This window comes from Pipistrellus kuhlii, unplaced genomic scaffold (assembly GCF_014108245.1).
Source record: "Pipistrellus kuhlii isolate mPipKuh1 unplaced genomic scaffold, mPipKuh1.p scaffold_m20_p_13, whole genome shotgun sequence".
NCBI classification, from domain to species: domain Eukaryota; kingdom Metazoa; phylum Chordata; class Mammalia; order Chiroptera; family Vespertilionidae; genus Pipistrellus; species Pipistrellus kuhlii.
Window position 1 is genome coordinate 32,050,021 of NW_023425438.1, and position 12,765 is coordinate 32,062,785.

The 12,765-nt window shown below is 48.2% G+C and overlaps 1 protein-coding gene and 1 pseudogene across 1 annotated transcript in view; one reads left to right on the forward strand and one right to left on the reverse strand.

Moving 5' to 3' along the window:
* The first annotated feature begins 1,375 nt into the window (after window positions 1-1,375).
* Window positions 1,376-12,765, forward strand: part of SLC1A4 (solute carrier family 1 member 4) — a 28,017-nt gene continuing 16,627 nt past the window's right edge. Inside the window, exon 1 of the mRNA XM_036435526.2 lies at window positions 1,376-2,147. Coding sequence (XP_036291419.1) covers window positions 1,633-2,147 — 515 coding nt within the window. The 5' untranslated portion in view covers window positions 1,376-1,632. The remainder of the gene's footprint in view (window positions 2,148-12,765) is intronic.
* LOC118717723 lies at window positions 9,732-10,096 on the reverse strand (annotated as a pseudogene).

Below are 12,765 nucleotides of genomic sequence, written 5' to 3' on the forward strand. Positions count from 1 at the left end.
TTTGCACAAATATCTGTCACGACATGTTTTAAGATGACTCTACTTTTTAGCAATAGGTCTATAGCAAATTGCCTTTCCTCTTTAATTCATGCAAGACTTCCCTTTCACAAAAGTCTTAAAAGAACAATTCTTTTCAAACGCAGAATTGAGAACATATAAAAATCCAATAAATGTGAGAAGTAAAAACCACGACATAGAACTTTCTCCTGTATCTGCTGTGACCAGAGCAAATGGCAAATAAAGAGGAAACGAATCGAATGTGAACAGTAAGACACCATCTTCCAAGGCTGGCTACACAGCCATCGGCACCGTTTTTTCACGGGGCGGCTTGGGGGTGGAGGGAGTTGAAATCCAGTGGCTTGTGTGAGCTGGAAGGAGTGTTGTGGGAGCTCTGTGTTTTTTTTGTTTGTTTGTTTGTTTGGTTGGTTTTTTCCTGGAAGAAATTTTGCTTCTTTACCGCAGACAGCTGCAGGCGAACCCAACGCACGCTCCTCGGAGAGAAGAGGCCGGGCGCTGGACTGGATAGCACAGTGGATCGGGTTCCACTTCGGAGTGTCAGAGCCCTCAATGAACGTGTGGGGAAGGCTTTTCTCACACCCGCCCATCCATCCATTTTTTTAAAAAAAATATTTTATTGATTTTTTACAGAGAGTAAGAGTTAGAACATGGATGAGAAACATCCATCACTGCCTCTTGCACACCCCCCACTGGGGATGTGCCCGCAACCAAGGTACATGCCCTTGACCAAAATCGAACCCGGGACCTTTCAGTCCGCAGGCTGACGCTCTATCCACTGAGCCAAACCGGTTTTGGCCCATCCATCTTTTGTCTCCGGGCCAGGGCCTGCGCTGAGCATCCCGGCGTGCCTTACCGTACTTAACCCCACGGGACTCCATGGGAGGAGGCGGTTTTAAGCAGAAGGACGCGGCGGCGGGAAGACCATACCGTGGGGGCCCTCTCAAAAGAGACGGGAGAGTTATCGGATCCACAGCGGGCAGTGCTGGGCGAAAAGCAATAACCGTGGAGGAAAGCCTTCCCCCTCTCCCGATCGGGACAAGGAACGCAGCCCCGTTCCACCTTCTCCCGGCCCTCGGGCTCGGAGCGCCCAGACCTCGGTCCGCCCGAGAGGCCCGGGCAGTGGCAAGGGCCCGCGCCGTCCCTCAGTCCGCGCCTCCCCACGGTAGCCTGGAGCCCGTGCCCGTCCCCGTTAGAGAGGCTGGGGGCGCACGGACTGCCCGGCTCCCTCTGCCCTGGGCAGCGCCCGGGTTCCGGCGCCCCACCCACCGCTGCCCGGGACCCGCTGCGGCTGCGCGCGGGTGCTGATTGGCCAGAGCGCGGCCCCGGAGCGGTGATCCCTCCTTCCCATCGGCGCCCACGTTGCATCATCCTCTGTCCGGAGATCTCTGCGGCCAAGCTGGGAGCTCCAGCCCGCTCCCAGCGCCTCCCCTGGCCTCTCTCTCCACACCTGTGTGTGCGCCCAGCCCGGCGGTCTCCCGAGGGGGTGGTTCCCAGAACCAGACACAGCTAGTGGATTGCGCCAGCTCCGCCTGAGCGAGCCATTCATTGAGAGTTCCGTCTTTTACTAGAGCCCAAGTCCTTCGCTCTTCCCCAGCTCTGAGCTGCAGCAACGTCATGGAGAAGAGCAGTGACACCAACGGCTACCTGGACAGCGCCCCGGCGGGGCCTGGGGCGCCCGGGCCCCCCGCGGGGCGCGCGCGGCGCTGCGCCGGCTTCCTCCGGCGCCAGGCGCTGGTGCTGCTCACCGTGTCCGGGGTGGTGGCGGGCACCGGCCTGGGCGCGGCGCTGCGCGGGCTCGGGCTCAGCCGCACGCAGGTCGCCTACCTGGCCTTCCCCGGGGAGATGCTGCTGCGCATGCTGCGCATGATCATCCTGCCCCTGGTGGTCTGCAGCCTGGTGTCGGGCGCCGCCTCCCTGGACGCCAGCTCCCTGGGGCGCCTGGGCGGCATCGCCATCGCCTACTTCGGCCTCACCACGCTGAGCGCCTCTGCGCTCGCCGTCGCTCTGGCATTCATCATCAAGCCGGGGTCTGACGCGCAGATCCTGAAGTCCAGCGACCTTGGGCTGGAGGATTCGGGCTCCCCTCCGGTCCCCAAAGAGACGGTGGATTCCTTCCTCGACCTGGCCAGGTAAACGACAGATCCTCCCCACACACACCCTCCTCCTTGGAGACGCCGGCTCTTCATGGCACTCCAGTTCATTCATAAACACACACCTTCATATACTCTTTCTAAAGAGTTCATTTTAATTGGTTGCTAATATTTTTATTTTTATATATATTTTATTGATTTTTTTTTTTTACAGAGAGAAAGGTAGAGGAATAGAGAGTTAGAAACATCGATGAGAGAGAATCATCGATCAGCTGCCTCCTGCACACCTCCTACTGGGGACGTGCCCGCTACCAAGTTACATGCCCCTGATCGGAATGGAACCTGGGACCTTACAGTCCACAGGCTCCATCCACTGAGCCAAACCACTTTCAGCAATTGCTAATATTTTTAAATATCAAAGTAACGTCTGGAGCTGCATGCTGACCACCCTTTTCAAATATCTGTCTTAGTACACCAGACAGTCTGCAGGAGTAGGGCCAATTTTTTTTTTTTTTTTTTTTTTTTTTTTTTTTGCAAGAGCCAGTTGTGCCGCTAAGTGTGAGTGCGCAGTAGGGCAGAGGCAGCAGCCTCACCTGCACTTGACTTCTTATGCTCTCGGGCTAAGTTCTAACCACACCTGGATAGCTTCACCCTATTTTCTCCAAGGTCCCCGAAAGCTTCCGGGCGCATTGGCTAGATTTGGCCTGTTGAGCCATCCTGGCCTGTAATCGATGGCCTTCTCTGCTTCAGCCCTTTGGCTGGTGATTTTTTTTTTAAGAGTTGTCCATCCAGGATAACAAGGTGGGCTTAGTGGTGTGGGGCCCGTTGTCCAGACTAGCCCTCCTGGGGCTTGGAACAGAGGGTCCTCCAACCCATAATCAGGCCGGCTGTGGAGTCCTATGAGTTTCAAGGGGCTTTATTTGTGGGAAGAGGTGAGTTCTAAAGGAGAGGGAGAGAAGTGTCTTCACTGAGCTGTGCCTGCTTCCTGTGACTTGTACAAGTTGCCTTTCATCCTTTAAGACGCAGGGTAGTTTCTCTGGTTTACCCAAGCCCGCCGCCTCTCCTGCTTTCTCCATTAGCTCAGAGTTCACAGACGGAAAACTGCAGCCTGGAGGCGCTTACTGACCTGGCCAAGTGCAGCCGGGAGAGGAGCTCAGCTGGCTCCTGCTCCAGGTTTCTGATCGGGAGCCTTGGAGAGGTCTGGTGAGTCTTAAGTCACTGAGGCAAAGCTCCTCATTGCTAAGGCTGTGCAAAAACAGCAGGCCCCGGGCAAAGGGCCTGGGCTTCCTGCTGTTTCCGTTCCTCCCTCTGGAAAATGTGACAGCGGTCTGCCACTGAACAGAAAGAGCGTTCATTTGACAGGACAGCGGTGACAACCAAAATCAAAGTCCAAGGCATGGCATTGAAAAAATAAAAATCTCTGATGAGGTGGACGTGAAAGTTCATACCAAAATGTCTTACCTAAAAGGCAGGTGGAGGTAGCCTGTTAGGATGTGGATGGCATCAGGGCCTTTGCTTAGGGTCAGGCAGCTTGATAGTTGGAGTCTTGAGAAATCCTTAAAGTTTGGGAGGAGTCACTTTGGTGTTGAAAACAGTCTAATGAGGTTGAGAGTGCCTTTGGCTCTTCAGTTTATCTGTCATCTGTCCCAGGAGAGGAAGTGGATATTGGGGTTAAAGTAAGGTGACCAGACGTCTCGCTGTTGGCGGGACAGTCCCGATTTTTAACAATTTGTCCCGCATCTCACGGCGTTTTAAAAAAGTCCAAAAGATTTAAAAGAATCTTTCCAAAAATCGGGACATTTTTTTAAAATGCCACGCAACGCAGGACAAATTGTTAAAAATTAAGTCGTCTGGTCAACGTCAGGTTAGCACATGTGTCAAACACAAGGCCCGCGGGCCAAATCCGTCCCGCCAGGCCTTGCAATGTGGCCCGCACCGCGCTGTCATCACTGCACTCCGCTGCGTTTCCATCACAATGACAGTTTATGACTGTTCAGTAAACCATTCGGCCCGCAATTTAGGCTGGATTTTAGATTTTGGCCCCTTCTCTGATTGAGTTCGACACCCCTAGGTTAAAGGGTTCTTCTTTGCAAGGATCCGTGGTCCAGGGAGGGAGTGTGGGTGCGCAGTTCTGACCTGCTGGGGGTGCCCCCGTAGGAGGCTCAGTAGTATTCTCATCTCTAAGAGAGGGGCAGTGGCCAAAAAACAGGGGGTGGGGGTGGCCCGAGGCCTTACCGTATTACTACCAGCCCCAGAAGAAATCTTTTATTTTCTGTTCGTGGCTTGCTAGTTTTAGATCCACGCCGCTTTAGCTCCTGCTTTTGAAGTGAATGACCACCCAGTATCGTGGCATAACAGCCAGTGTCGGTGCAGGCTTTTCGGGGGCTTGGGATTGCAGATTCCGGGAACGGCTAAAAGAACCTGTGTCGTGGCTTGTTGGGGATAGGTTAGTGTTTTCCTATTGCGTTCAACAGCCAACTCATTTGACTCCGCAGCTCACGGATCAAGGTGGTATGGGGGCGTGATCCTGTTTTACAGCTGAGGAAATTGAGCTACCGAGAGATTAAGTGATTTGCTCAAGGTCATGGAGTAAATTGATCCAAAGAGGGATTATAAGAACCGTGGGACTCCGGACTCCACCGTTCAGGGCTCTCGTTTCCCACCCTCCCCGCCCCTCCCCCAAGTCAGCATGCCATAGTAAGGACACCACAGCCTAGTCCCACAGCCTCAGAGGTGTTCGCTCTGCGGCGAAGAGGAACCAGGTAAGGGGGTGGCCGGGTCGAGCGGCTTGTGGGAGGAAACAGTCCGGAGCCACGTGGGAATACTTCCTGGGTCTGGGAAGACTCTGGGTGAAAATTTTAAAACTGCTGCTTTTAAGGAATCCTTGCGTAAGGTGACCAGGCGATTTTTAACCGTTTGTCCCGCGTCCCGGGACAAATTGTTAGAAATCGGGACTGTGCCCCCAAAAGCAGGACGCCTGGTCACCTCACCGTACAGATGTCCATTTTAAGTGATTCCGGGCATGTTCCGCGGCAGAGGCCCTTCCTGCCTGTGGGCGTGTGAACGAACCGAGAATCTGCCAGGAAACACCTGCTGTGCACCCGGCCCTCACCCGGTCCCTGCCCACACGCAAAACACCTGGAAGGAGTGGGCACGGTCTCTGGGGACTTGGTGCCGTGCAGGCTTTGCTAAAGTCCTTTGCCTTTCCTGGTCGGAGGGTGGCCCCAGATCCCACAGGGTCCCTCTGCCACATTTCTAATTTTTAAAAAAATATATTTTATTGACTTTTTTTTTTTTTTTTTTAACAGAGAGGAAGAGAGAGGGATAGAGAAGAGAGTTAGAAACATCGATGAGAGAGAATTATCGACCAGCTGCCTCTTGCATACCCCCTACTGGGGATGTGCCCACAACCAAAGTACATGCCCTTGACCAGAATTGAACCTGGGACCTTTCAGTCGGCAGGCCGACGCTCTATACTAGGGGTGTCGAACTCAATCAGAGAAGGGGCCAAAATCTAAAATCCAGCCTAAATTGCGGGCCGAATGGTTTACTGAACAGTCATAAACTGTCATTGTGATGGAAACGCAGCGGAGTGCAGTGATGACAGCGCGGTGCGGGCCACATTGCAAGGCCTGGCGGGACGGATTTGGCCCGAGGGCCTTGTGTTTGACACATGTGCTCTATACACTGAGCCAAACCGGTTTCGGCTCTAATTTGTGTTTTGAAGCTATAAGTACAAGTCAAAAAGAAATGAAACCAATCCATATTCATCGTGCCTTTTACAAAATTCAGAATGCCATTGCCCAGTGGTTCGATTTCCTACCACACAATGGATTGGGAATAACAAAGTAGATGGGAGTGGGTGTGAGGTGTCTGCCTGCACTAGGAGCAGCCCCTCGAGAGCTGAGAAGGGACAGTGGACAGTGGACAGTAGCTCTCAGGTGGCAGAGTTGTAGACAGTTCCTTCCTGAGCAGCCTGCAGCTTTTTTTTTTTTAATTTTAAAATATTTTATTGATATTTTACAGAGAGGAAGGGAGAAGGATAGAGAGCTAGAAACATCGATAAGAGAAAAGCATCAGCCAGCTGCCTCCTGCAACCCCCCATCTCCACCCCACCGGGGATGCGCCCGCAACCAAGGTACATACCCTTGACCGGAATCGAACCTGGGACCCCTTCAGTCCGAAGACCGAAGCTCTATCCACTGAGCCAAACCGGTTTCCGCAGCCTGCAGCTTTTACGCCTGAGGTCCCGGAACAATACAGAACTCTCCACGCTGGGTGTGACCCACGTAACTGAGCCATGACATTTCATCCAACACGAAATGATTTTGGCACCAAAGACACAGAATTAGCTTATCAGGAACCCAGTCATTGTAGAAGTTCGTAGTCCCTAACAATGCTTATTCCAGAGTTCTAGGGCTGTGGTGGGCAAACTCATTAGTCAACAGAGCGGCACACCGCGGCTGGAGAGCCGCAATTTGCCGACCACTGCTCCTAGGGCACGCCCATAACTTCCTGTGCCCTGGCTTCCTCCTTTTCCTAATAGGGATCCTGACAGTACCTACCTCACAGGATTGCTTTGAGGATTAAATGAGTTATGTCTGGCCCAATATTTGTTTGCCCTTGTTATAAATGGAGCCATATGGGGTTTACTCAACTAATGGGGATGGCCCTGTTTTTAGAGTTTGAAATAAATGAGAGTAAATGGGGGTGGGGGGGGAGAATTTTGGGGGAACTCAAGATGCCTTGCAGCTAAGGCAGTCTTTAGGTCTATTGGGAACCACGTGGAGCCTGGAGAAAAGGAAGTGAACAGTGACTGACTGCTGTGGACTAATAGAATCAGCACTATGGGAAATTTGGAAAATGGAGGAGGAAAGTCAAAACTAAACACAGATTTCTGAAATGGGGCAGAAGTCCTCACCTATGCTCCATGATGTTCCAGTTTCTTTTCTGCCTGCATTACCTGTTACGGTCTCCAAAACTGACTCCAGCTGTAGTCACTGAGGCAGCTGTAGATGGAAAGCACTAAACCTTCATCTGGCTTCTATTATAAAACCAAACTTCGTAGTTTTCAAATGGGGAACCAAAGACTTATCTGCAAAGGAGGCAAGAAGGACAGCTCCTGGGCTGAGGCTCTGTGTGCTCTGGCAGAGAACCGCCCGGGGCCTTGTCTTTTGCAGAAGTATAGCAGGCGCTCCCTGGGCCTGGTAAAAGCACCATTGAGATTTTTGCCTGTCGCCCTTTATTCAGCAGTTAACGTTTTTTTCTTGTGCTCATTTTGTCAACAATGGTCTGTGCTATGAGCCTTTCCCTTCACTAAGGGAGGAAATGAGGGACTTAATTTCCTCCCTCAAGGACTGGTGTGAAGAGGATGCCTCTCAAGCCGCAAAGAACACACATCTCAGTAGGTGCAAAGACGCAGAGAAACCTATTGGGGACTGAGCTCTGATATTAGCCTCCACATCACAGTCAAAAGAGTGAATGGTGCATAATTTCTTTTAAATGTTGGCTATGCAGGTTGTTTGATCTATGTCTAAGTATCTCTATTGGCAAGATGAAGACTCTTAGCAAATCTAACAAGGAACCAAATTCATGGACGTTTTTTTGCCGGCACCGGTCTGGCTCAGTGGATAGAGCGTCGGCCTGCGGACTGAAAGGTCCCAGGTTCGATTCCAGTCAAGGGCATGTACCTTGGTTGCGGGCACATCCCCCATGGGGGTGTGCAAGAGGCAGCTGGTCGATGATTCTCTCTCATCGATGTTTCTAACTCTCTATCCCTCTCTCTTCTTCTCTGAAAAATCAATAAAATATATTAAAAAAAAACAAAACAAAACAAATTCATGGACGTTTTTCAGCCAAACTACTCACCAAAATAGTAGCTTGTAATTAAAAAAAAAAAAATAAGAAGAAGAAGAAGAAAGGTTTTAACTTGACACCATTTCTTCTACTCAGGAGACTACCCGAACAGTTCGAGTACAGAAAAGAACATGCACCCAGAGAGACAGTGTGGGTAGTGATGGTGAGCAGGCACTGAAGACAATTCCCTGGATTTGAATCCAGCTCTACCACTTACTAGCTGTGTGGACAAGTCATTTAGCCTCTTGGTGCCTCGGTTTCCTTCACTGTAAAATAAGGCTAATAATAGTATCTACTACCTAGACTTGTTATGAGGATAAATATTTGAGTGTCTTGCTAATAGTCTAGTGCAGTGGTCGGCAAACTCATTAGTCAAATATCAACAGTACAATGACTGAAATTTCTTTTGAGAGCCAAATTTATTAAAACTTAAATTTCTTCTAATGCCACTTTTTCAAAATAGACTCGCTCAAGCCGTGGTATTTTATAGAAGAGCCACACTCAAGGGGCCAAAGAGCCTCATGTGGCTCGTGAGCTACAGTTTACCGACCACGGTTCTAGTATATTCCAGCCTCTCAAGCTACTTGATACAGAGAATGAGTGCTGTTCTTAGCCTTAGTTTCTTTTTCTTTTTTAAATATATTTTATTGATTTTTTTTTACAGAGAGAAAGAGAGAGGGATAGAGAGTTAGAAACATCGATGAGAGAGAATCATGGATCAGCTGCCTCTTCACACCCCCCACTGGGGATGTGCCCGCAACCAAGGCACATGCCCTTGACCGGAATCGAACCTGGGACCCTTCAGTCTGCAGGCCGACACTATCCACTGAGCCAAACCGGTTTCGGCTGTTCTTAGCCTTAGTGTGAAAAATGCAGGGGCCCGGCATGAACCTTTCCAGCTGGCATTTAAAACTAGATGTGGGACTCCCCCAACCCCCACTGTCACAATAGTGAGCCCATCACCGCAGCCCTTCCTCCGCTCCCAACCTCCTCGGCAGGGGTACCAAGATCAGAAGGAGCACATCCTGTTTACTGGCTCTAAGGATAAACACCAGGGGTAAGAAGTATCAGATGTATATGGTGGGAGCCATATCCTGTTCTAAGGAGTCTTTGAAATGTTCATAAATAAGGAAAGGATTTTTTAACTTAAAGGGAGTACTCTGGAACAAAAATATATACCCAAGCAAAAGTAAATAGTTTAACATTCTTAAAAATTGACAATAGGATCAGAAGAATAAATAGTAATGGATGTGTAAAGAAGGAACACTGAAGTTTTTCATCCTGTGAGCTGCATGAGTCTGTACAGTACCGCTAACGAAAGCGTTACCAGATCCACTTCGGCTCATACCAGTTTTCTAAGTAGTGCATCTACAGATTCCCATAGCTCTGGAAAGCATGACCATTTGTTCTTTCCCAATTTGGTCTGATTTGACTTAGTAGTATGGTCTTGGCATTTTTGCAAATGTTCTTGATTTCCACCCACTAAAAGAAATACATTTTTAAATATATATATTTTATTGATTTTTTTACAGATAGGAAGAGAGAAGGATAGAGAGCTAGAAACGTCAATGAGAGAGAAACATCGATCAGCTGCCTCTTGCACACCCTCTTCTGGGGCTGTGCCCGCAACCAAGGTACATGCCCTTGACCGGGATCGATCCTTTATCTACTGAGCCAAACCGGTTTCGGCAGAAATTCTTTTTTTTTTAACCAAAATATTTTTTTCTGGCCAGTTTTAATAAAGAATATTTTTGCGTGATTTACTTTTTACAATTTACCAGTCTGTTCTAGCATGTTTCTAATGATGTCGGAAACGGGTCACTGACAGCCAGTGAGCATACTCTGTAGAATTTTCCACATGCTGTGCCCAGTCCAGTATTGCTGCCACGACAGTGATGGGCACCAATCTTGGCTAACGTGGCCTTGTACACTATTTCAGATTGCCAAGGCTGGACAGGTGCTGGCAAAGATGATCAGTTTCGCTTTGCCGTTCTCTGGTCACCTTCAGAATTTGCTTGTACCCCAGCATGCACTTTCCACTTTTCATAACAAGGTGGATCCTAGAGGGGATCGATTCCAGCAACATTTTTCTCTTCTCAGCCACCATCTTCCTGCCTTAGCTGCAGGAAGATGGAAGACCTTAGCTGCAGGACAGCCCCCAATCAAACGCAGCCATCGAGATGAATTTAAATATGCCGCTGAAACCGGTTTGGCTCAGTGGTAGAGCATCGGTCTGCGGACTAAAAGGTCCCAGGTTCGATTCCGGTCAAGGGCATGTACATTTGTTGCGGGCACATCCCCAGTAGGGGTTGTGCAAGAGGCAGCTGGTCAATGTTTCTCTCTCATCGACGTTTCTAGCTCTCTATCCCTCTCTCCTCCTCTCTGTAAAAAATCAATAAAAATATATTTTTAAAAACTTTAAATATGTCATTTAAATTTTCAATGTACACATTTAAAATTCAGATTCTCAGTAGCATTAACCATATTTCAAGTGCTCAGTAGCCATATTGGACAGCACAAATGTAGAAAGTTCTATTGGACAGGGCTGGTCTCTGAGCTGTGGTGTCACCATGAGCTAACAGCGTGGGGGAAGGGAGGGGAGAGGAGGGTTGAACATGGTCACCACTAAAATTCCTTCCGCTCCTTATTTTAAAAGCCCACAAAGTTATTGTGTGAATGTGAGGAGTTGGAGGAAAATGCCCAAGACAGAGCTCTGGGAAGCAAAACTGCTTGGATGACGAGCAGCTAGTCCTTGGACACAGGAGAGTCAGGAGTAAGAAAAATCCCGAGCTCTCAGCAGCATATGTGTTTGAAAGGAGAGGGGGTAAGAAGAGTGCAGAGATAACAGAGTTGTAGAACTGACACTACCCGCCTGACCCTAAGATTTGTGATAAAGCTACTGTAATCAAGACTGTGATTTTAGTGAAAGAATAGGCAAATAGATCAATGGAACAGAATAGAAAGCCAGAGATAGACTCTTATAAAGATGGTCAATGGATCTTTTACAAAGGAGTAAACAGTGGCACAAAGATCATCTTTCCAACAGATGGTGCCAGAACAGCTGGACATCCAAATGCAAAAAAAAAAAAAAAAAGAATTGGGACACAGATCCAGCACCCTTAACAAAAATGAACTTGAAATGGATCACAAATCTAAATGTAAAATGCACAAACGATACAACTGCCAGGAGATAGCACAGGAGAAGACTTAGGTATCTTTGAGTATGGCAATGACTTTTCAGATACAATACCAAAGACACTGTCAGAGATTTTCTTGACTAATCCACAGGCTCAGCTCTTTGCCCTTTTGTGTAGGCAGGAGGGGACCACTCCTCTTCTTGGTCTGTCGCAACCAGGGGGACCAAGGGAAAGGAGTATGATTTTGTGGGTTCGTTTGCTCCCAGGCAATCCCTCCCCAGGGATTACTGTCTGAGAGCTAAGCTGTATAAGCTAAAGAAAGTTCAGTCACTCCATTGAATGTAAGTTGTTGTTTTTTTGTTGTTATAAAATCTCCTTTGCAGTTAGCACTATATGTTGTTGTTGTTGTTTTAACTTTTAAAGCAATTTGACTGATTTATATACAATGAGAAACACACCTCTTTTAAGTGTGCATTTCAGTGAGTTTTTTACAAATAAAGAACTCACTTACCCATCCCCACAATCCAGACACTGAACATTTCTGTCGCTCATGAGCCGTCTCAGCAATGCCCACTCTCTGCCCCCGGCCCCAGGAAATTTCGGGTAGAAAGTTCTGCTTTCTGTCACTACAGATTAGTTTTGCTTTTACTTGAGTTTCATAATAATAGAATCATTCAGCATGTGCTTTTCTTTGTCTGGCTATGTTTGCCCAGCACAGTGTTATTGAGATTACCCAGTTGCATATATTAGTAGTTGATTTCTTTTTGTTGCCAGATAGGATTCCGTTGTGCAGATTTATCATAATCTGTACATTCACCTTTAGGTGAACATTTGGGTTTGGGGCTATGAAGATTAAGACTGTTAACCATACAGGCCCTTTTTGCAGACATATTTTCATTTCTCTTGTAAATATCCAGAAATGGAATTGCTGGGTCATATGGTAAGTGTATGTTTAACTTTGTAAGAAACTGCAGGAACATATTGTTTTCTTCTAAGAAAATTGATTTTTTGGGGGGGTGGGGGAAGGGAGGGACAGTTGTTTTGCCTCTAGTATTGTCTGCACCTCTGTTCCTGTTGGATTTTGTAGACTAGATACCATAGACTGTCTGACAACAGGTCGGTGTGTTGATGGCTGTTTGGTCTAGAAGTTCTGGGTTAGGGTCATGGTCTATCTGGATGAGACAGTATTGGATTATTGCTCATGCTAAGGAGACCAGACAGGCTAACCACAGCAAAGTTTAAACAAATAGTATGGGCTCTTTGGAAAAGAGTGTATTTCAAGGCTGTGGAGAAGGCTGTATTTGCACCAACTGAGGAAACTGCTAATCCTTAAGGATGCAAGGTGCGTCCAGCAGAAGTTGTTCCCCGTAGAGATTGATGGGGAGGCTTCTAACCCAGCTCAGTCCTTACCTTCCTTGTCCTCTTAGGGAGAGAACCTGATGGCCAGTTCAGTCCTGGAACTACCAAGAGTTGTCCTGCAGTGCGGGTAGAATAGGAAATCCTTGCCTCAGGGCCAACTTCCGCTTCTAAGTAGTATAGCATATGGAAATGAGATACCAAACCTAATCCGTAAGTTTGAAATATATAAGAAAGGTGCTTTGTACTGGAAATAATAGGCAAACGTAAGTTGCTATTCATCCATACATTAAGGAATAGTCGATCCA